The sequence below is a fragment of the Phlebotomus argentipes genome, unplaced genomic scaffold (assembly GCF_947086385.1).
Source record: "Phlebotomus argentipes unplaced genomic scaffold, Phlebotomus argentipes genome assembly scaffold_4, whole genome shotgun sequence".
In the NCBI taxonomy this organism is placed as follows: domain Eukaryota; kingdom Metazoa; phylum Arthropoda; class Insecta; order Diptera; family Psychodidae; genus Phlebotomus; species Phlebotomus argentipes.
The window spans coordinates 4,423,305-4,448,415 of record NW_026776174.1 but is presented as its reverse complement, the minus strand read 5'-3'; the positions used below and the strand labels follow the sequence as shown (position 1 = coordinate 4,448,415).

Sequence of the window (25,111 nt, the reverse complement as noted above, 5' to 3'; positions counted from 1 at the left end):
ATTAAGGGATCTATTGAAAGAGCATTTAAGAAGTATATTGCTTGTTCTGGAAATGTTTCCAAAAACATGATCGGTTGATGATCTGAGTGATGGTGAAGATGAAGTGAGAAGTTGAAAACAAGTGAGATCATCACGACCGTCGGGTGAGGAGAGGAAAACGGGATGATTTTAGGTGCTCATTGACACTTTAATTGGTGAATGAAACGGGTTACTGAGGAGTGAGTTAAATGATCACTCATCGATCATTGTGGCGATGGGAATGCAGGAAGACAAAACGACAATTGGTGTTGTGAAATGATCACCTCATCATCGTCAGCCATGTGGATGCATTTATCATGGACAAATGACACGAATTTCGAATCTCTGCTCAATCTCATGTGACTTCCCATCCAATTGTTCAGTGAAGCGTACACGAGAGGAGTGATCACATTAACTTCTTCAGCATTTCACATGTGCTGTCGCTCTTGGTTCCCTCCTTTCTTGCACGCCAAAGTGTGCGAGGGGGCAAGAGACTTCGCAGAGCTTCGGCCAAGGTGGAGAAATCACGGCGCCAAGTCTCCCTCTCCTTCGCAATCGCTCTTGCTGTCCAAATAGCAAATACTCAAGATCTCTTATCGCTTCGTCGCTCATCCAGGAGTCTTGGCATGGACTCTATTCTAGAATTTCTTCACACTGAAACTCAATGAATGAATTTTTTGCCCGCGCTCTTTTTATACCTCTCCACCTTGTGTCTTCGATCATTTGAGATTTAGCGTGTTGGACACTGGACATGATCATGATGGTATTATGATGGATCTCCAGTGGAAACATTTCATATTAATCCAAAACACTGTGGCAGGGAAGATGAAGAATGAGGAGGAAATACAGATGATCTGATTTTGATTGTGCAGCAGCATGCCAAGAGGTGAAAAAGAAACCTTCATAAGATGGACTTTTGTTTTACCTTCTCCCATCATCGAACTATTGACACACGATCATCAATCAGAGGCCCACGCTTTTCTCCTGTGGAGAGAGAGAAGCTGATCGTCTCAATATCTCTCAATCTCTTTCATGAAATGAGAAGGACATGAGCAAAATTTACTTTTTAGATCTGTCGAAGATCACTTAACAAATTCACCCTGAAGATCATTTAGAATTCAAGAGAAAATAATTTGTTGTGACACGGTGCGATCGTATACATTAATTGAATATTCATAAGCTCTATGTAATTTTATTGTGTTAATTTCCATATCACAAATTTATTGATCACTGAAACTTACTCGAATCCAATCACTTAACTCATCAATTTAATTTTTCGATGACTTCATAGAAGGTGTCAGAGTGAATTTCTCCGCTCAATTCTCCGTTTATTGAGAAAGCGCTATATTTGATGATAGGCAAAGAAAGCTGGAAGAAATGTCTCCGCGTGATCAAATCATAGAACAACACTCTGACTGGCCCTATTTGGCGACCTCTTAATCCGCCTAGTTCATAACATCAAATTGACCTTTGCATCAGAGCCAGACGGATTTATTATATGTTTGTTATTTTTCTTCGAGTCTCAGTCAGTCTCACTACTATAGCCGCTCATTATCAACACCACCAAGATTCAGCGCGCCTCCAAGACGCAGGGAAAACCGCCACTGAGAAATGAAAAATGTGGAAAAGTCTATAAGAATGGCAGTAAAAATGAGACAAACTTTTAGATGAGAGTTCATTTCGGTTCAAACGAGCGATAAGAAAATTCATTTGAAGAAATTGTTATTATTTCCAATTTGAAAGATTATCAAGTTTGTCTCTCCGTTTTTGCTCGCGAGCGCGCGGAGAAAATACAGAGTTGTTTGTTGTGAAGATCACCGGCTTTACGCTAGCTTTTACTCTGTGTATTTTTTTTATGAATATCACTGAATTTTCTTTGGGTTGAAGAAAGAAATGATTAAAAATTGAAATTTGGGATACCATAATTCCAGAAATAGTAAAAATTTATGGGACTGCTTAATTGTTTGGTACAGTAAATTTTTTAGTTTTATAATAACGCAAAATTTACTTGAACAAATAAATCCTTTTTATGATTTTACAAACTCCTTTCCTTCTTTCTGTAATCTCCATTTTCGCAAAATTATGAATGGGTCGAAAAGATTTCTCAAAAATGCTATAAACACATAAAAATCTTAAACAACTCTCTTAATAGACAGCAATAAAGCCAAATTTGTATAAAAATCGCACTTATTAAGATAAGAGATACACCGAAATTTATATTCACAACGGCATACATAAATCTTTCCGCCAATTTAGTGATATTTTTATCATTTTTGCATCACGTCCTTGTCTCACTATCTCGATTTTCAAATTTAATAAATTTCTTGCATTCTCTCTGAAGATCATTAGAGGCAAATTAGCGTCATATTTTGTCCAAATTGGCAACAATTTTGAGCCCATCTCAGATGCGAAAACATACCAAAAGTGTCCCTCAAATGCCGAATGGCCTCTACAAATTTCGGTCATATCTTTTTGCTGCTAAATCACGCGAAACAGCGTGACAAGTGATCAGCTTGAACACATTTCGCGTCCATTTCAAGCCTGTCAGGCAAGCGCCAAAGGTGGGTGGATGGGAGGAACTTGTAGAATAATTTGTAGTGTTTAATTAATAATTGCACATTAGTCGCTATTTGTTTCACACTAAAGAGACATGCGTTTTCCGCCGCACTCTCACTGTCGCGCACACACACGATATTTATGCGGAAAGACGGGAAAGACGATGACTCTCGTGATTAGTTTGCCTGCCACTTGTAGGTCGTGAACTCGGAGTCTCCACTTTGCCTCGCGCTCCATTCATTTGTCTACGTGTGGCATTCCACGGCGATAGAAGGAAAATCTTCATTTTTATTGCGTGAATTTTCACCATATTTCATTCCATGAACAAGTGCAGTGTGATCAGAAGCCACTGAGGTTAGAGATGGAAGCCGCTCTCGGTTGTTTTCACGTGTAGACTGACTAAATAGACAATCATTAGACTACTATAAGGTTTATTATTGTTGAGATATCAATTTCAGATGGTTACAAAACTGTCACAAGGCGTTTCAAAATGCGTATATATGATGATTTTCTTTGAAAAGACTGATTAGGCATAAAATTTTCAATAAAATCTTTCATAAATTCTGCGTACTCTTGAAATATGCAAGAAGAGTAAGATAAAAGACCTTGATTTTATGTTCAGTTCAAAGTGTCATTTTTGATTAAGAGACGATCACTTTGAAGAGAATTCTGCCAGCACGTATTTGTAGTTTATTGCCTTACTTCTCAATGAAACTACCATAATTCATAATAATTATTTGAATGATACAATAAATATAAAGCTCAAAACGCTTATAAATATTTATGAATATGCTTGTGGCATGTCTTGGAGTCAACGATGTACTTGCATAGCAAAGTGACTGGAAAGTTTTTTTTAGTGCAGAAAAAGTTGTAGAGAAAAATATTTCAATTTTTAATACGAATAAATAGCCACCGTCTGGATCTGGAAGATAAACTTTAACATGTACTATGGAAAGCCGATGGGAAGCAAAGTTGGCATTTTAGGTAAAAATGAAAAAAACCCGTTTTTTGTAATGAACGCTCGTTCAGCTTTGTGCGAAAGTGAAGTGATATCTGGCCGCCAGAGTCACTTGGGGTGGAGAAAAAGTGATAAGACTTTGTGCACTTGCTCTCAATAAATTACACAATTTGCACATTTAAAATGTATCTCGTCAGTGATGCACACGAAGGTGAAATGGATGGGTGTATAATTCTCATGTGGAGTGAGTAAGAGACCTCACAGATACACATAATTCAATAATAACGTGAATATACGCAATTATGCGATAATTGAATAAGAAATGCACTTGAGATCCTTTTCGGCATTCCCGTGAGCGTCTTGATTCAACTACCGTGTCTTGCATGTGGTTATTTATTATATCATCATATCGCAATATAAATAATTACAGCCACATTAATTATACTTTTTGATGGCACATTTATCCTAATTTCATATTAAACTTTCCGCAACCCAATGCATTAATAATTTCACCGACGATGATTTTAAGAAAAGTCAGCACGGAAATCCACAAGCCCACGGGTATTTTTGTTCTATCGTACACCACTGTCATCTCTCTGCAAATGCCTTTTTAATGTACAACTGCAACCAAATTATCAATTTATTTGCATATTTTCCCCCTTTCATGCTTCCCCATCGTTGCGCATAACAGCAGCAGAGCGCAAGATTCTTCGGGCCGACGAGGGAAAGAAGTCCCACTCTTCCAACACCCGTGATAAGTGGCCAATGTACAAACAGGAACAACAACCACCCACTCCATAGACCCTGTGCCTCCTGTCTAGAGCCCTGTGAGCACATCGGAAAGCCCTTCGGGCCCAATCCAGTGTATTCGGACTCATGCCGCAGGTAGGACACACTCGAGGCTTCTCGACTACCATCAGAAATAACCAACCTTGTCTTCCCCTCAAGCAACTACAAGTCTCCGGAGCATGGCGGCCTATTCGAGGACGCCTCCCTCAGTTACACAGACTTGCCCAAAGAATGTCTGGAGCGCACGAGTGTGCCCACGGGAAGCGGCGGGGCGGCCAGCGCAGGCTCTACCACAATGTCCGATCAGTATCTACAGCTGAAAGCGGAGCCATCGGCACCCAGCAGTCCAGAATCCTCCTCGGATATTCCCTCCTCCAATCCTGACGACTGCGCTGGATGTGGCCAGTTGATACAGGTAAAGATACCCAGATTATATGCACAGATAGATCTAAAACACTCTAAAAGTTCTGATCTTGGGATATCTCTAAAATGTTGGTTTTTGGAAAATGATTTCTCATGTGTTTGTCGCTTTCAGGATCGGTTTTATTTGTCAGCGGTGGAGAAACGGTGGCACGCCGGATGCCTTCAGTGCTGCATGTGTCGCCAACTGCTGGAGGGCGAGACTTCCTGCTATGCCCGAGATGAGAACATCTACTGCAAGACCGACTACTACAGGTACGTGAGCTCCCTGACGTTTCTCCCAATGAGAGTCTGATCGGCGTTTCACGTGCGGCGAAAGTTCATTAGCGATCACTTCTCACAAGATCGTCTCCTAATCGCGCCTGAACATCTTTTCAATTTGTCTTTCACTGATCTTATAGAGATCTTGGGTGGTGTTTTTTTTTTCAACTTGGCTCATAGCAATTGAATATAGATTTCGCATTATTGTTATACACCAGCAAAATTCACTTGCGCGCGGGATTTCATGGTTCTGCAATTTTTACCATCACACCGCCCACGAATTTCCGAAAGACGCTTACCGCGAGGCACGCAGCGAATGAGCAAACAACTCAAGAGTAAATTTGACTTCCATCATCATCTGATAGTGCAAAGATTAGCGAGATGGATGTTCGGCGTTGCAGCTAAATTGGCGAATTCAATCTGCGCGAGTGTGAGAGATAATTGTAGATTTTGCACTGCTGCAGGAGCCTCGATAATCCCCGCATTCCCCTCTCGGAGTCTCATGGCTGTGAATTGTGAGTGCAGCGGAGAGTGCATCTTTAGCTTCTTTCTCGCCAGATACACCCCACAACTGCCACTTTTCTGCACGCAAACCCACGAGACGCCATCTCGCCTTTGAACTCTATGTGTGCAAAAATGATCTCCGTGGGCAAAATCTTGGCCTTTCCGTTTGGTGCACTTTTTTGCCCTATTTGCTAATTCTTCATTGCCATTCTTGTCTTTGTCTGCACAGAGGTAGTCTTTTGCAACGAGCCAGGGAGTAAATTTCCCGCCCGCGGATACATGATAATCGCGTTGAAGGTGGTGCATAGTTTCGCAATTATGATGTGTCCGTGAAAGTTCTTTCTTTCCTCCTTTTGTGCTGAAATGTACGGCAAAAACTTCCGCAACTGTGATGTAGTTCATACTTAAAAACTTTCAAGAGTGGGTGTATACAGTTAATACCATAAAGTGATGTTTTTCGAAGCTGTATAACTTTTTCTCTTGAGAGTTGGAATAGAAAGACTTTGACGTCTAGTTCATGCAGGTTACTTTTGTTAGCGCATTAGTCAGATATAAACCACGTAAAGGATTTTTTTATGTATTCAAAGAGATAGAAATCTTATCTCAAATAACTTTTACACCCCAAAATTGGCACAATCAACAAATGAATTTCGTATAACATTTTCCTGCAGTGTTTCTATATACCTAAGTAAATTATGGTAAAATCATTAAACGATTTCTTTTCACTTAATTCTTCCAACTAATAGTTGCAAAAAGCATACATTGTAAGTCAAAGTGGCATAAAAAGACTGTTATATCGCGTTATGTTCTACATTGCGTACAATTATTCTTACAATTTATTTGCATTTGAATTAACAATTTTAAAATACTACAACGTGCTGTTCTCCATTGCTCACCCTTTTTGCTCAGTCCCTCGCATCTCCTTCGTGTCATGAACAAATTGTCTGTGTTTCATATTGTGGTATGCAATCAAAGAATTTGCTTCCTATCATTAGATGAGGCATTTATGTATGAATTTCATTTGCCTTTCGTGAAAATATTGCCTGGGTGCAGAGCTTTTAACCTTTGCCGACTCTCAATCGCTCATGCGCGGCAACTGGGAGAATTTTGCATTGCGATAATTGTAAGATTTGATATAGCCGAGGAAATTACTGAAATATTAAGATTTTTTCTCGGCGACTCGTATGCATCGATGGCTGATTTGCGTGGAGTAAGAATGGCGTCTTTTGCAGAAATCCCTGTTTGGGATGCTGGATCCAACACGAAGATAGAGCATGAAGTAGAATGGTTACAGTATTGGTGGATAGGAGATAAAATAAGAAGAAAGAGAAAGACCTTCTTCATCTTCCTCCACCGGTGATTTGCAAAGAAAATGGATTCTCGATGCTAAAGCAAGTAGTTAAAGAGCATCCAGCTTGCTTTTTGTTTTTAACTCATAACGTGCAAAAGAGTGAAGCCGAAAGTGATGAATATTTTTTGTGCAATGATGTTCCATTTTCTTCACTGACGATTTTCGCTGAAATTACCTTCACGTCTATGTATGTGTCATAAGAAATTACATAATTTCCCAATATTTCCCGTGAGATGTTACCCAATTTCGTGGCAGAAATCACGAAAGTCATTGCCTAATATGCCGAATGGATAAGGAATCTCTGTCTATCAACTTCTGTTGAAATTCTCCGTGTTTTCTCTGTTTTCTTCACACAACTCCGGGCCACACTGTCGTGGTGTCTGCATTGCCCTTCATCCTTCACCCGACAATACGATAAATCACACAATTTTTGCTATAGTTTAAAAGGTTTGTTTTGATTCTCCGTGGAACATGTGGGCAATTTCAAAGATGCAATTGCTTGCCGCATCAAATGGCCAAGGCGAGGAGAAAAAGTCAACAAAATCTTGTGTGACATTCACCATTGGGCCAATTAGGCGCAACGGAAATAGTAATTGGTGTCACACACTGCAGTGTGCCCGTGATTTATTTTTTTTCGGCATTTTTTCGCTCCTCGGGTTGCCACTTTTCCCGCCTTTTGGAGTGCGGAAAAAGGAGGAACTGGATCAGAAGGTTGAATTTCCTTTGATCATGAAATCTTTTTAAAGTGGCATTAGAATATAAAATTTCCCTGGAAATTCAATTCAGCTCCTCTAAGACACCATTTTGAATTGACTTTCGGATTATATTGTATGTGAATTGCAACAGTCTCTGAATGAAAATCTTACTTCTATCAAAGTATGTGATTTCCACCTAAATGCATCTCACTCTATTTATAGTGTAAATTTTTCAGTGTTTGTGGTGCACAAGATCAAAAACTTTTCAATTTCCCTCATCTTGCACTTCCCATCGTTCTCTTTCCTTCAATCATCCAAGATGCGTGCGGCGCCTAAGGATGCGTGCGTGAAAAAGAATATAAATATAAATTGTACGGAACCTTGTCGCGCGAGAGCATGTTTCTCAGATGGAAGGAAAAACAAATATTTTATTCTAATTAGGAGAGCTAAAATATCCCCTTGAAAATAATAAAACAACTGGAAAAATTTCCTCTGAATTCACTCAACAACTCTGCCACAAGTACGCTCTCATCGCGGAATTATTGCGTCGAAGCAAAGAAAGCGCTGGGGAACTTCTTCTTTTTTCCTGAAAGTCCGACCAAATCTCCCCTAAATCACTGCCTTTGATGCTCGGAATTGGCTCTACGTGAGAGAATATGGGCGATATGAGTGTATTGAGAGGCAAAATTTCAAGTGTTGGCCCACCCACAAAAGAAATCGTGACCGAGTCTTACCATCTGATGGCTTCCATATGAATCCTCGCTCAGAGGTGGTGAGACAAGAGTCTCACCCCTCTTCACCTCTGACCGCCTTGTCTGTCTCACACATCTTCAGTTGCCTGGCACGGAGAATATGCTGCAGCCTCCTCCTGACTTGTTATCATCATCGTAAATCTTGCCATTTTGCTTCTCCTCTTCGAATTTTAAATTGGTCACACAACTCTTTTCTGCCATTCTTTCCAGCTTCGCTTTAGTCTGTGACTCAGTTTTGTGCAAAGCTCTCTTGAGGCCCTCTAAAAATTCCTGAGCTTCCGGTGGTAGCAATCAGTTGGCTCTAAACACAAATTAATCTATCCGTAGTCTACAGAATAGTCGGAATAATCAAAATGGGGTCGCTCATTTCCCACCCAGAGATCAATTTATTACTCTAATTTATGCGTAATTTCACACATTAATTCAGAATGAAAAACTTATCACTTGGCAATTGAAAATGCTGTCTTCCTACCTAAAATACGACCCATAACTGTGGCAATTAGTTCAACAATTTTTCTTCATGGCGTCTTACAACAGAGATTAAATGCCAATGAATTGAATGACATTATTATCACGCATTGATAATTGAATTTAACTGCTTTCCCAGTTTAATGATCGTTAAAATGTCATTGCTTTTATTGTATATTTTATTTATTTGCCGAAATGGTGGTGAATAGAAGAAATTCCAAGCAGATAACTTTAATTTTTATAAACCATATTAATTATCTGGAATTTTCTTTAGAGTGCTAATAATTGCTTAATTACTATATGAAAAAATTAAACGCCACACAATGTTAAATATTATTAGAATTTTAATTTGCCTTATTTTCCTGGCATGTCTTTTTTTATATTTGTCATTGATAAACAGAGTATTTTGATAGAATTGAAGACCAACTATTTCTCAGTAAGAGTTCATAATTAATTAACAATTCATTCAGAAGTATTTACGGAAAAGTTATATTTTACAACTGTTAATTTCTAGTGCTTTTCCTACATTTTCTTAATATGTATGTATGGTTTCAAAATTTCCTCAGAACTCTTGTGGCCTTGTAAACTATGTATTTCAAGTGTTTCTGGGAAATCAAAACAACTTCATGTGATGAGATGTACGATTTTGGTGTAATTTATGGAGAGCAAATTCCAATCTAAAGGCACGAGCACATATTTTCACTTTCCGTTGAAGAGCAAGTGATGAATATTGAGATGGAATTGTTTCTATTTGATGAATTTTCAACAATGTGTATTTCACTTGAAGCGTGGGAAAGCTTTTTACGACGCACTAAAAGCATTGAGCTTTTCCGTAAATCTCGCGCTAGATGGAAAAATGCCAATTGCTTCCTCAGCACGGTAACTTCCTTTAAGAGTCACTTTATTGTTGAGCTCGATGGGCAACATTGCGAATGAGCTGAGCAGAAGTGTTGATATGTGATAAAGAGTGTCTGCGGGTCATTCCTCGGGGCGTTTTGATGGCGCGTCTGGTGAGACGACTTTGTGATGCAATTTTATTCCTGTCCAACATTTTTCACCGTATGACTTTTCCAATCGAAGAGGCCATAACGAAGGAGGTGAAAAAATTGTCGGCAATGCTTTTATCATTGGCAATATCTCGTCGCAAGTTGGCGGGAAATTCCAACACATGTGCCGCCTTCTTGAGAGAGCTTTGTGCACTTTTTTATGCAACTTCCACATTGCACATAATCACGTCTGTGGCGCGGACTTTTCTATGAGAGGCGCGAGTTGGCAGGAGAGTGCGATTATGAGATGTCCACCAAATACGGGCGCGAGAGACTTTTGATTGATTTTCACCGATTGATGCTGAAATGTGTGAGGGACGAGTTGAGAAAAAAGGCGAAAAAATGCCACATTATGTACAATTCAAATGGCCACGACGTGGCGCGTGATTGAGAAGAGAGCCAGGGAAAAATTCTACAATTTTGCATTTACGGTCAATTGGCACAGAGCCACTATTGGATTTTAACACAAAATTGTGGGGAGAAAAAAAGGGAGAGGAATTCAGGTTAAGTGTTGTGCCACCACCTCACAAGGAGGCGTCCATCAAGCCACTTCTGCCCAAGTAGTTGTTGCAAAAGTGCAGCAATTAACTGGCACTTTTCCTCTTTCGCAGAAGCATCAAATTTGGGAAAAATATTTTTATTGCAATACCCGCTGTTATGGTCGGGACTTCCTTGAGAAGAAAATGCGCCATGTCAAGGCATACCAAATACGAAATGAGTTTTTTTTTGTGTAAACTGTCAATGATGTCAGGTGAATTGCTTTTCTGTCGTATGCGAATTATCGTTTAATGATGGCAATTGATTAGTTTAATTAATACTGATTTATTTATGAAAGAAACTAATTTCCTTCAAATCAATGTCGGCATTTTCTGAGGTAAATTGAATTCTAAGGAAGGCCTGATATTTCTTATCAATCCATTTACTTCTCGAGCATTCAAAAAGCCATAAATTTAGGTAGCCAATTCAAATTAATTAAAAACCCGTATTTAACGAACAATGAATAGAAATGAGAAATTTTCCACCGATATTATTGAACTGTCTTAATAAAGTGTGAAACTAATAAAGTGTCTTGTTTTCACCTCTGGATCACCGTGGCCACGTTGTGGGTGCGTCAGAGCTTTAGTAGATCATAAAGAAATCCCACATTAGAATTGTGGTGATAAGACGAGCTCCAATGGATTTGACAGTATCAAATATCCGAGAAGAGGATGAAATCGTAAATCCATATTGAAGGAGTGTAATCTTTTCGACAGTAAAATCAAAACTGGAATTAAGAAATTTCATTCAACGAACTCATTCGATAATCTCTTACAAGATTTCTATTTTAAGTTCGTATGTTGGTGGAGTGATTTTTGTCTATCTTTTCTTCCACTTCTTGAATTCTCAACGTTCGATATGTGATCTATAAACGAGTTCATCGTTTTCCTGACTGTCCGTCTCTCAATCCAGCAGACTGAATTGGGAATCAATTTGATGAACATGGTTAATCAGACAAAACACAAATAGGACTGTGTTTGTGTGCACTCGCTTGGCTAAAGATTGAGCTGAAAGTGTCACGTTGGGAATATTTCCTAACAAATTTTTATCTTGGACTCTTTTTCTGCCTGACCATCTATTGTATATATAAAATGTCAGTGGACAATTTAATATGCATATTATTTTGAGTGTATATCTCTCTATTTTACAATAAAAGAGAAATATGTCTGATGACAAGGTTGTCAAACATGTTTGTCAGATCCTTCCGATAAGTTGATCATTCATCTCTCCCAAATGGACTGCGTGTGACTTGAGAGAAGGCATTAAAAGTCTCCACAGTCTATTTAAATGTGTGTCTCTTTGGCTTTTTTGTTCTTCTCCCTCTCCCGGTGGGTAAATAATAAAAAGGCAATATGGAGAAAAAAAAGTCAAATAAAAGAAAAACGGTCGACTTTCAGTTTTGAAAAGTTATGATTATTATCTCTTTAAATTTACCACACGATGATATTTCAACGTAAAATAGTTTTATTATTGATTTCTGTTGAGATATTGAAAGACTTCTTGAATGGCTTTTGTGCCTTGGAAGATTTGAGTGAGAGAGAGAGAGAGAGAGAGAGACACCTTCGCTCTCAGGTACAATTTTATATTTAATTCCGTGTTCTTTTGCCCATCATCGCGTCTTCGTGCTTTCCACCTCACACTCAAGCATGGACGATCATCGTCAATGGGTAGAAGCACAAGTGGAAGATCTTTATGGGTCTGTTTGGGAGTAAGATGAGAGAATGAAGCCATCAAGTTTATCATGAGGAACATAAATTTACAAGAGAGATTCTTCGATCAAAACTGTCGAAAAATTGTGCCTTCCGTCTTAAACTTGGGAACTTTATGAAAGCATGGCCACGCAGGCTCATGATCCTCATCTCGGGGCTCTTTTGGCGAAGGCTGCGACTAGCCTAGATGCCAGAAGCGCCACAGGGGGCCCATAGTTTCATGGCTCAGGCGTCTCCATGTGCGCCAAATGTGTAATCTATTCACAAAATTCAAATGATCCATGGTGTGTAATGAATTTCCTCTCCTCATGTGATCTTCTCTATTCTGGTGACCATTAAAAATTTGATGGTCAAGGAGACAAAAGTGTCGTAAAAGCCCATGCTAGGCTGTATCAAAGAAATTCAATTACGATATCAGAGAATGCAAACGCTGAAATCCACTGGCCGTCGCCTTCTCGCTTGAATTACCATTTTTCTTCCATAAAATTCCAACTGCGGGAGGAATTTTCAAGAATTTCATGTCTTTCTCAGAAATAATCATAATTTTCGGTCGCTCACGAGGCATACAGCCTCCTGTGGAATGGAGCTCTCTGCGTGTGGAAATATTGGTGATTTTATGGCTAATTTATTTTATAGTGTTAAATGGACAAGATATGTCATAAAGCCAGTGATCAACAAGAGAAAAGCGATCAAATCAATTGGATTTTGTCGCAGTCACAGGGACGATTTATTAAATTGTTCCGTCTAAGAGAGGTGAGAAAATTTCACATTCCTGAAGACGCGCATGACAGTGAAGGAAATTCACAATAAAGTCATTAAGAGATTGTCTCTAAATTCTTTCTCGCCTCTCTTCTATTCTCCTCTTCCGGCGTGACATTTCCATTTCCTATGATATTTTTATGTATCTTTGTAAGGGTTATTAAGAGCATATAATTTGCAGAAATTTTTAATTGTTGAAAGTGATTTATTAGGAAATTGTTGGTTGAACTATATTGCGAAATCTGCATTAGGTTAATCATGATAAGTATTTCAAGACTATATTTTGCTTAGTTAGGATGACTCGCACAATAGTAAGTTTATGTCGAACTCACATATGTAGTTCATATTTTACTTATTAAGAAGTTAAACACAGGTTTAATTCTAATCTTTGCATTATATGATCTTAAGATAATGTGGAACTCGAGAAAATACCGATGTATATTTTTAGATATTTCATCTCTCTGACGACATTCCTTCTGCAAATCTAATGAAAAATTTGAAGGAAGTAAGGAGATTGAAAGGGAAAGATACACTTCAAGATTTAACGGCGAGATATTGGCACTTTATAATCGATTACAAGGTTCTGTGAGTGAGTCCATGTGGTGGTGCATTAAAGTGCAAACTTCATGCCTCTATTGCTTCTCACCTAATGCAAAACAGTCTAAGATGTTCAAGAGATCTCTCGCGCGGCATCTCTCACAGTCCATGAAGTTGAGAAGCAACACTAGAGACACGCAATATCCCACCCAATTCCACACCAAGCAGACCCAAAGCCAAATAACAAAATATAAAACATTATTAAGTATAAAAATATAAACAGCACTTACATAATTTATACATTTCTTGATGTTCGCATGTTTTACGCCAGATTAACATCTGACAGTCGATGCTCTCTTGCCTTTTTTTCGTGTGTACACATTAGACGTATACATATATGATGCTTTTTTTTATTTATTTATGCGGTATAACATTAAATTATGTACACAGTGTAAATAGTGAAGAGGTCCCAGCAAGTGAATGAATACTGTGGCGACTTAATGCTTACAAACTTCTTATGGCCACTTCTTTGCATTTCTCTTTTCTGTATTTCCGTACTTTGGTTCAAATACCCTGCACCTTGCCAACTTCCATGTCTACAAAAGTCATTCACTTTTTTTGTCATTATGTGGATTATACTTTTAAAAATCCATCATTATGATTTTCGGCATGACGTAAAGGTGTGCAAAGAGGATGAAAATGCAATAATTGCAGAGTTTAGGTTGCATAATAACAGACGTGAAGAGAGGAACTTGAAAAGGATGGGAGTGAATTTTATCCATGCATAAATCAATATGAATATTTTTTAGTCACCACTACAATGGATTTGAATTTCAGAATTGAGTTATTTCCGATAATTAACGACTCTCGTCCCCTGTTCATTCACGATTCTTGCCTCTTGAATTCCCTCTGTTCGCTAATGGCAGATTATTGCGCGCTCAAACAAATATCAACCGCGATTTTCGGGACTCGAAGCGACCTGGGCGAAGAGTGGGAGCGAAAATCAAATGGAACATTGAATTAAATTTATTAGATGTGTAAGTGAGTGTGAGTGAGAGGTGAAAATGCCAAAAATCATCCTGGTGTAACAAATTATAATTAACACATCCCGTACTAGTCAGGTAAACTTGAGAGATCATGAGACGTGGCATATATTTTTTTATATCACAAAAATAATTATATTTTATTTACAATTGTATCTGGCGTCACTTTCATATAATTTATACCTGTGCACACTTCTCTCGCTCGCACTCTCTCGTTATGGTAGAACAGAGGAAAAAATTTAAGGTATCCAGGAAAAATGCTTCGGTGTAAATGAACTAGCAGAGCACACACAATCAGTTGGCCATGCCCAAGACTTCATGGTGGATGATGTTTTCTTTCACAGCGGTGAAAATTTTCAGTTCGGATCTGAAGTAATTGAATCTTTTTCCACTGTTTTTATTCACAATTTATTCGCATGGGAAAAACTCAGGAGACCAAAGAATCAGCTGATTATGTGCATTTAGAGACATATTTCACTTAGCGAAATCATAAACTCGACCATGAATAAAAACCAATATGAGGTTGCCTAAAACACTTCAGATGAATGAAGTATAAGTGGAGTCCCTGAAATTTTTCCCTCCACTCGTGCCGAATTCAAAAAAGATCAACGGAAAAGTGAGTGAAAAAATAATTACGCAATTATGTGTCGGTATAAGATTAAGTATTTATTGTTTGAAATAGCGGTCTGGTGTCACTCCTGCTAATCTGATACCATCAGAGATCTTTAATCTCCGCTTTTCAATTACAGGAGAGCGCGAAGAGGCAAAAAATAAGGTTATTGCAGTTCATATTTTTTCCTCGTCTCCTCAGCAGATTGTCGGCCATACAATTTGATCAAGGCGCGCACGGGTGAAAAAGGCGCGAATGGTGATCATTTCACAAAGAGAGGTACAAATTATTGAGTGAGAAAATTTAATTGAGAGACACTTAAATTGATTTAACGGCGGCAAATTAAATGTGAATTAATTTGTCAACATTTTGTGAAATGAAATAATTAACCGTGCAAGAGACACAATTAATTTGAGGGCGCGAAAGATTGAGACAAGGATTGAGATAAGTTACTTTTTCCCACTCTCAACGCTGGCAATGTGAGTTTCTTTCCAATCTTTTTTGTGCACTTTTAGCGTGGCTTGCAAAAGATGCCTTTTTGTCGCTAAATTCTTCTGACGAAGTTTGCATAGAGAAAATCTGGCAATTTTTTCACAACTTTCTCCTATCGTCAGTCGTGATCATTAAAGTAATTTGATCACTTGCCGCTGCGGAAGGTTATTTTCTCGTGTAATGCTCAGAGATCTCTCTTCACATGTCAAGATGTCACGGAGGATGCCTTTGATATTTACTCTTCAGTGACACATTGATGAAATTTCATATGAAAAATCGAATGGGAAAATGCTACTGAAAAACCGTCTCCATGGGATTTCTCTTTGATCATGTGTGGGATTTTCTGCTGGCTTTTCTCCATGGTTGCATCTCTTAATGATTTTCACCTTCATCGAGTGATTCTCTTCATTGGCACATTCATAAAATTCTCAGGTGAATTGTGTTTCTGTGCAATTCAATCCATGTTTTTTTCGGTATCGCATAATATGTTATTTAATTTTTAATGTAAACATTGGAAAATGCCCCTCCACAACCTCCAGGCAGCGTGCAAACGGCCAACTTTTGCGAGAAGAAGAAATTGCATTTTGCAGATATGCCTTCTAATCTATTATCTCATACAAAAAAAAACGAAGAAGAAAAGAGCTGAATCTCTGCGTCCTCTTTCCACCCATTCCGATGCACTTTGCCAGCAATTGAAGGTAATACTGTTTTGCCGCTGAGCGATGATGAGAAATTCCGTGATGAGAAAAAATGAATTAATGCAAATATAACATGTGAACAAAAAAAATATTTAAAGGTTGCGTTCCAACACCAGAAGAAAACGCAAGATGTCGTGTCTGAATATGTATGAAAAAATTCTTATAATGCACACACAGGGAGTATAAGCGCAAGTTGTATGGGGTGGAGTGAAAAGTGAGGCTTATTGCTATCTCCTCTCTCGCTCACTTCATGAAGAGTTTGTTCGAGTAATTATTGCATTCTGTATTGTTTTAAGTAATTGTCCAACAATTATTTGAGTACTATTTCTTTGCACACTCTCCCTATCTCTTTCACTGTGCATTTGTATAACCTTCATTTTCAATTTAACTCCAATTGCACCTCTTAATTCACGCCGCATTCGCGGAAAAATCTCAGGGAAAACCTATTAAGTGACAATCTATCGAATTTATCAGTTGGATTCACCATTAAAAATTCATTGAGTCTCATGAATGGATTAAAGAATGCAATTTGACGATTAATTTAGTGTGAGACATCCTTAAAGTTGTTGTGAATCTGCTGGATATCAACAACGACTGGACAGAAGCAAGTTGATGGGACTTCTTTTGATCAAGACCAGAGATGAGTTGTTCTCCACGGTGTCACCTGCAGGAGATTGACTCAAAAGAGTGCCAAATAAAGGCACGAAGTTGAAGGAGAGAGATTGCGGTGGCTTTCAATAAATTCAACGGAATTTATGGAGGTCTCCTGTGGCAAGGTAATTCCATCTCTTGCATTTGGACACCGCCGAGACATGAGAGTGGATAAAACTACTGGGCACGAAGGTGTATATGATTTGTAACCTGAAGATGTGGACATATGAGTGCGCGACATAAAATCCGAGATTTATACCTCTTGTGAGCGACACACAAAAATTCACATAAAGACTCACACGAAATTGCCGATTTTCGGAGGGAGCTTCGCGGCGCAGAATGACTGGCAAATTACTCGTGAGATCGTCACGGCGAATGCACTGTGATCCTGCCCTCGAGATCTTGTGGCTCCTCAGGAGAGTGCAGTGCAAATGTGCGCCTAAGAAGCACTTGGCGGAGTGAGACAGACAACTGGCCACGCGGAGTGCCGCGGATGAGGAAGATCTCATAGTGATAAAGAGCCTGTGCAGTATCAGATTTCAAACAGATCTTGGTGAGAAAGAGTGAAAGAACACTGTCATATATTATGGAGCGTACACCGAGAGGACTGTCCTCGTGTTTAATTCTTTACACCGTAATGACAATTATCGCATTTGTCATAAAATTCATGTAGGCAATTAATTGAGAAATCATCTCGATAAATCACGTACACATGCTGACTTCTTCTCCCGAGGAATTCATCTTCATACCAAGACTCGTCTCGTTGGCGCCAAAATTTATTTCACCCCAGAACTCATCCTTCTCATTTCCGATATGGAAACTTTTTCTAATCTCCAGATAGTTTATCATTCTGCTTTTTTTCCATGCGACACGTTAGCAGTGGTAATATGTTGTAGAGTGATGAATCGCAGTCGTTCTGATGCGATTTAAGATAAACTGTCAAAAGGAATATATTATATTAATACATATAACCACTTCGCTACCACATAAAATAGCTCTAATGACCCAAAAAACTGTAATTGAGGTGATTATGCATGAAATGCGCCTTTAGCAAGGAATGCCTTTACTGTAATTGCGCTAAGATCACTTGTTCCGCAATTTCCGTGTTTTGTTCATGAAACTCACCCTTCGTCGTGTAACACAGAGCTCAATAAGATAATTTGCAAGCGAAAAGGGGCGATTAATTGAAGCGAATGAATTGTGTTTGATTTGCATGTCGAACGCAAAACTCGATCAAATTATTAACGATCTTGCAAGCCGCACACGCCGCTGAGGAAAATGCCCGCGAAATTGACGTGTTAATTTATAAACGCGGAACGACACAATTGGCTGAGGTGTGGTAAATACCAATCACTCCGTGTCATCACGTTGATAATTAATGTCATCGACTTTTCATCACTTGTTGCCACTGGCGGGACCTTTCGGCCTCCATCTTTGACCGTGAGATGGCAAAATTCTTGTGAGAAAAGACTGCGCGTTCTGGGATTCTGGGCGGTGAAAATGTCTCTCGCAGATGATGTGGCGTCATTGATATTTTCCCATCACCATGTGTCCACGTTCTGCCCATCAATGGCATGTTGGGTCGTGAATTTCACACATAAATCCATTCGGAAGTCCCACTGCTTCCCATAACACTCGTTTCTCGCATTAAATGTTGTTACCAATAAGGCTGGTCCCTGCTGCAAGCGCAAACAATATCGCCAGAGTGAGGAGAACGACTAGGGAAGCGCCCATAACACCGAAGAATGATAACCCGCTGCGATAATGCGCGGTTTTCGAGCACTCGCATTTATCCTATATACCAATTAAGTGCACCACAATAGACGTAGAGAAGCGTCTCAAAATGCGGGGCTTTAAATCGCAGCGGACAAAAAACCAGTCCCTCAGATCTGAGAGTGAGACAGAGTTGGTGAAAAGTTGCAATTGTACCTTTTCATTCCGACTGTTTCAGAGCCAACCCTGCGCAAACAAATCGTCAATGGGAACATTTTTGTGTGTCCTCGCACCAGTGGCAGAAATACTCCTGCGAATGGTCCGACAAAAGGGTAAATGGGTGTTATTGTTGAAAAGCTGCTTGAGATTTGTTTTTGTTATTTGTAAAGTCTTCTTCTCCCCCTCGGTTTCTGGGTATATTTGGATAAATTATTATATTTTCTCGAGATCAATAGGCGGGAAAATACTTCATGTTTTATTTCAACCTATATTTAACTGCACACTTTTGTGTGTTTATTGAATTAATATCATAAGTTTTGGAATCAGTGTAGCAAGAAGATATCACTTTTCGTTTCAGTCAAATATTTCTATGATTTTCTATTTGAAAATGTGCTAGAGAAGTCACGTGTGAGAAAACTTCTTTAAACTTGACTTTCAAATACAAAAGTCTCACTTTTTTGATTCAAGACCATCAGTTTCATATTCATAACCTACAATACATAAATATAAGATACATCTGGCTCCGTAGCACGTGGACTCAGAGGTTCATTCGCACTTGAAATGAGATATTTTCACAAGGCGACTGACCCACTGAAACGTAATGTTTACAGATGCCAAATTCAATAGACAACCAAGCGCCTTAGACATACATATTTCCTAATTTTTTGGTTGATCTATTATTCTATTAAAATCGAATTCTGTTTTCCATTACTTTAGTTCTTATTAAATTTTCACGTGTCTTAATATGGAATTTATCTGTTGCATCAATATTGATCCTTTCACTGGGTTCACTCTATTAAGTGCCACATTTCAAATATCAATAGTTCATTATCTGCCTATAAAAATCTCATGCTTCGATGTTTGCAGTCGTATTTTCGAAACACGTCATACAGTTACTCTTCCAGTTCGGTGAATGTCTCTGCGAAAACATACCCCTATTGATTTCTCATGGGTTCACTCCCATGTTGCATTTCAATGGTTGAAATTGCGTGATTTTCCGTTTGAGCGAAAGGTGGAAGTGGTTTCATCACCGCAAAAGATGTCCCATCGAGGGCTCAGAGGAAGAACCACCCGCTGGGCATCTTTCTTCCCTCCGCGGGTGATCCCGAAACATGGTACGGAACATTGTAGTCCGTCTGCAGTTGAAAACCTGGGGATGGTCTAACAAAGTTGCTGAATTAGCTCCTCGCATGAGAGGGGCCTCTTCACACCCGTTCCACTCCGTATGTCTGCATGAGGCTCGTTGAGACAAATTTGAATAAACATGTGCTGAATTATTATAATCACTGCACGATGATCAATGGCGTTTCCTCCTCATTTTCTCGTTCAATGCAGCGAAAAAGAGTGCAAAACACTGTTGCGATTAGATTTGGTCGGTTCATTTCTCTCTCAATTGGTCGACACGCGATCGATTTTGATGATCGGCACCTTCGCGACTCATCTAAGTCATACTTAATGCATCGCCAGAGGTGGTGTTGCAGGAAGACGACACACCTCAAACATCTTTATAAGAGTCTTTATAAGCCCTTCGCATGACACGTGAAATCTTCACTTCGATCATACCTCGCTGGTAGCTCCTAAAGATCAGTCGACGTTCATAATTATGTCATGGTATACAGTAAAAATGTTCCTCATTGACTCCCAATTAGTAGCTTCCAACAGTGAAGAATGATTACAATAAGACGAGAATGAAATGTACAAGACAGAAACATAAAATGCCTTCGTACAGCATATGAGCAACACAAAAAATTCTATGCATAATTATGAAATTCTTATCTGCATATTATTTGATGCACTAGAGTCGCCATGAAGGAAATATCTTGGCGATAATTTCAGAAATTTATGCATTTGCTCTCTCCTCACTTGTACTGCCTCGTCGCGTTGACCTTCCAACACATATTTTGCCCCTGAATGTTGGGTAAAATTTTCCTCTTCGATGGGGAAATTTCACTGAGAATGACATGAAACACATTCACAACAACTCCATCCAAACGAGCTCAAAATTAACAATCCGATTACAAATTCTTGTCATATTTGCTCAATGGAGGAAAATATTTTAATTGTGGCCAGGCCTGAAGGGGAAGAGGCGCTCGCGAGTTGCGGGAAAAAAGCGGTTGAAACAATTTTCATTCTTTGAATATTTAGCGACATGCACCTGACACTTTGACAATATTCATCTTATTTATATCCAAGTCTCAATCTCACTTTATGCAATTTCCTCGCATTGGCAGACACCTTGCTAAGATGACAAGATGAAAGACTGGTGATTTCTTCAGCAGCTGATGCCTTATACAGAATGTTCGACGATTGGGAATTCCAAGAGGTGTTCAAATCATGTTCATGGAGTTAATTTTCATACTCAAGTTCACTGATTGTCAATCGATGCACTTCACAATTAGGATCCTTTTTATTGTCTTATCAAAAAATATATCACGAGTCTCAAAGCGGAACAGCATGGTCATGCTGAGTAACAGCAAAATTTTGAGCAATACCTTGAGTAATTGGAAAAATTACTTTCACTAGAGACGTTTTTTTTTCTTTCAAAACATTTTTGGGCAACATTTAGTCGAGAGGAAATTGCACAAGAATGCCTGTTTTTGTGCGGACATGGTCTGTATGTTTTGTGGGGACACTGTTGAAACATCTCTCTTGTGATGAGATTTATCTCGAGAAACACTGAAGAAGTCTTCGGCGATGTTCTCTTTACGATCCTCCTCGCCTCTCGCCCTGTGAATGTCACTAAATGTGGTGTTGTATAATATACATAAAATAAATTAATTATCCATTTTATTTAGTGTATCTTCGACTATAAGATGAAAAATATTCGGGCAGGTTTATTGTTGAGTCCGTTGGGTTCTTTTTTCTACCTCTTTCTCACTCTTGATCGCACTCATGAATGGGAGAATTGGTGGAGCTTTGGGCAGAATTGGCGGGAAGTGGGGGTCAGACAAAAAGAATAAACACAACATAAAAGCAATAAAAATAGTTGATTCTACCTTCAGAATTTATAGCATAAATGCGCCAAGAAGGTAGATGGTAAAAAGTGTGTATTTTTTACGACCATTTCCTCTCTCCCATTGTGGGACAAGGAGAGATGGCCGAGACACAGTGGTCAGAGCAAGAACCTATAAATTTTAATGAAATTATTTTGAATGTTACAATGAATGAGTCTCATTGTAATTTCTCTCTAACTAGCCACAAAAATATTGAGGGATAAATTGAAATGAGATTCTCGCTCGGGAAATACTCGTTCCGAGAAGAAGTTGTTAAAATCAGCATCTGCAAGGGGGCAAAACGGGGTAGAAATTGGAGCGTGTTGGCGCCATTTGTCAATTTAAATTCAAATGAGCCCATACTTCTGTCCCTTTTTTAGTGCCGAGCCGTGAAGCGAAATGTGATTGAGAGAAGTGCAGAGATGCTCCTGAGAATCACACCACTGATTAAATTTCACATTCAACCGCTGAAGAATGACTCTCATTGATCTGTTAGTGAGGCTGCGGAAATTTCAGTGTTTGCTCAAGTTTCACACAGAAGATGAAAGGGAGTGAATGCTGAATTTCTGAGCCTGCTCTCTCTCTCGTATTCAAAATGCAGACCCATAAAAATGGCGGTAAAACTTAACCCTGTAATTTGAACTAATAATTTCAGAGTATTCGGTACGAGACGGTGCTGCCGCTGCATGGCCACGATCAGTTCGTCGGAATTGGTGATGAGAGCCCGTCATCTTGTCTTTCACGTGAGATGCTTCTCCTGCGCCGTGTGCAATACACCCCTCACAAAGGGGGACCACTTCGGGATGAGGGAGTCAACGGTACTGTGTCGGTGAGTTCCGTGCAAGATCCCAGTGTACACTCGAGAGACCATCTCAAGCCCGGCGAATTCATTTCAGACTGCACTATGAGATATCCCTGGAAACCGAAGCCCTGCCAGCCACCACACCAATGACCATGGCTTGCCAGCATCCGCAGCCCTTCGGGACGTCTCCTCTCGGACCGCCAAGTCCCAGCGATGGCGCCACGAAGCTGGGGCCCTCGGGCTTCTTTGGCGGATCGCAGCACAACCTCACCGCGGCCTTGGCTCAGCCTCCGCGACAGAAGGGGCGCCCCAGGAAGAGGAAGCCCAAGGACATCGAGGCCATGACGGCCAATTTAGGTAAGCAACATCTCAATGCAGACGGCAGACTGCCGAGGAAGAGCTATAAATAACGAGAGAATCATAAATCAAGATTTAAATCTCTATTGACGAAAATATAAATGAAATGTAGCGTCACAATGACTCGTAATGTTGCTGTGCTCAACAATGAGTTCAGTGTATTGGGATTTGTCTTAAGTGACTGTTAAAAGAGCCAAAGACTCCTGTTGAGATCCCAAATTGAAAGATTTACGCGTGCGGGATCGCTCATCATTTCAATGAAATTCTTTTCTTCCACATCTCCTTTACTAATACACGAAATCCATTGAGTCATCACTCACTTAATACAAGGAAGTTTTGTGTTGGTTTGTCGACAAAACATTAATTGCAGTCGTAATGATTTTAATATCAAATAGGTGGAAAAAAATACAGTACATGGAGTTAAATGATGGCACACAATTTTTTCTGCTTTTTATATAATTCTCAAAGAATCTTACGAGGATGTCCGAACAGTTAGTCAAGAAACTTGAGCATCTTAAAAATTTTAACTGCATTCTAGTGCGATGCATAAAACAAAGACTATCAAGAGAGTGAAAAATATATTTTCGTATACCAAGAAATTGGAGCAATTTGTGAAAAATCCCTACAATTTCACTCGAAAGCTGAATGGGAGGGTCGCAGAGCTAGACAAGCGAGGCAGATCATGGTAAATAATGAGACAATTAAGTTTGCATTGAAGCATCTCGGAAGATGGTGTGTAATGAACATGAAATGAAGCGCCACGCTAGTTTCATAGGAGAAGAAATTAATCGTGAATTTAAATATTTTTCGTGGTTAGAAGTGGCAGGTGTGACAATTTAATCGACTGAAGAGTGACTCTGGGAGTCTCCAGAAGGCACCGAAGTAGAGCACAAGAGTACATTGTATGTAGAATGGGAGAGAAGAGTGCGGGACATTTTGAAGTTTCTGGTGACTTGAAATAAATTATAACCACACGAAAAGGAACATTTCTCCCTTGGCAGTGAGAGAAAACCATTTGGAATGAATGACTGTGTCACATTGAAATATTTCCACCATGAAGATTGTGTAATTTATGTTTTCATTAATTTAATGTCTTCCCCTCTCGTTCTTTCAAGCCAACGTCAACATCTGAAGCGATACCACATGAGAGACTTTTCTCTGTATTGACATAAATTTGGGTATTTTCCCAAGGAAGATATCCTGAGGAAAAGAGGAAGTGAATGTAGAAGAGAAAAAGGAAAATTTTAGAAATATACATTACATACAATTATGTGCTTGCCTCGCATGAGTAGTAAAATGTAAATAATTCTGAAAATGAATGAATATATACTTCTGCCAAGTTTACCTATTCATGCAAGAAACGTAAAAAAAAGGCGGAAGTCGGCGGAATGAAGCACAGGAATCAATTTTGGAAGAGTGTGTTTACATTTTATTAAGCGAACACAGCAGAATTTTTCCACTGCTGCAGGATCTCATTTTGTGAATTGAAAATTTTCTCCCTCACAGGGTGGACCCTTCAATTTGCCAGCAAGGCTGGAATTTTGTGTATTCTCGGGATTCGTATTTGCTCTTGGTTTTAACGAGTCATATTGTTATTGAACATGTTTGTCCTGAAGCATAAACACACCAATTTCCACCCGCTTGAGCAAATACGAGGGATTTTGCATTTATTTCACTTTGTGTGTTTACCCATTGGATCTGAAGAGTGTTAAAAAAGCAAATAGTAAAAGTGAAAACTTTAATCTCTCGATTAGCCTGAGCATTCATCAAAAATCTCAGCAAATATTTGTTACTCAATTCAGGGAAAACACGAGAATCGAAGGGTTGAATGAATTCCGTTTGAAGCATAAACGATTGGGGTGAATTTTTAAAAGTGAAGACCTTCTGTTTACATATTTTCATAAATGACTATTTTTATACTCGTTGGAGAATTGTTGTTGAAGTTTTCTTATGGATTTCACTCAATAGTGTTGAAGATTTTTCCTAGAAAATGCTAATCCTTTGCAAATTCATGCAAAAGCAACAAACTTCTTAAATGTCTTCTTTCATAAAAGTTAAGCTACTGTGAAGCTTGACGCTTCGCCCATTAATTCAGCATCATTCAACAATTTCATAAAATGATTTTTATGACTCTAGAGTCTTGTAGCTCTCATTTTATTTTTCCTTGTTACTC

At 39.1% G+C, this 25,111-nt stretch overlaps 1 protein-coding gene across 2 annotated transcripts in view; it reads left to right on the top strand.

Moving 5' to 3' along the window:
- Positions 1–25,111, top strand: part of LOC132257361 (protein apterous-like) — a 34,226-nt gene that overhangs the window by 5,991 nt on the left and 3,124 nt on the right. The window contains exons 2-6 of one of the 2 annotated variants that reach the window (XM_059754227.1): positions 4,227–4,417; positions 4,481–4,736; positions 4,857–4,996; positions 22,435–22,608; positions 22,676–22,938. In XM_059754227.1, coding sequence (XP_059610210.1) covers positions 4,227–4,417; positions 4,481–4,736; positions 4,857–4,996; positions 22,435–22,608; positions 22,676–22,938 — 1,024 coding nt within the window. Of the gene's footprint in view, positions 1–4,223; positions 4,418–4,480; positions 4,737–4,856; positions 4,997–22,434; positions 22,609–22,675; positions 22,939–25,111 lie in introns of both variants that reach the window. The other variant, XM_059754226.1, reaches the window with a different exon arrangement.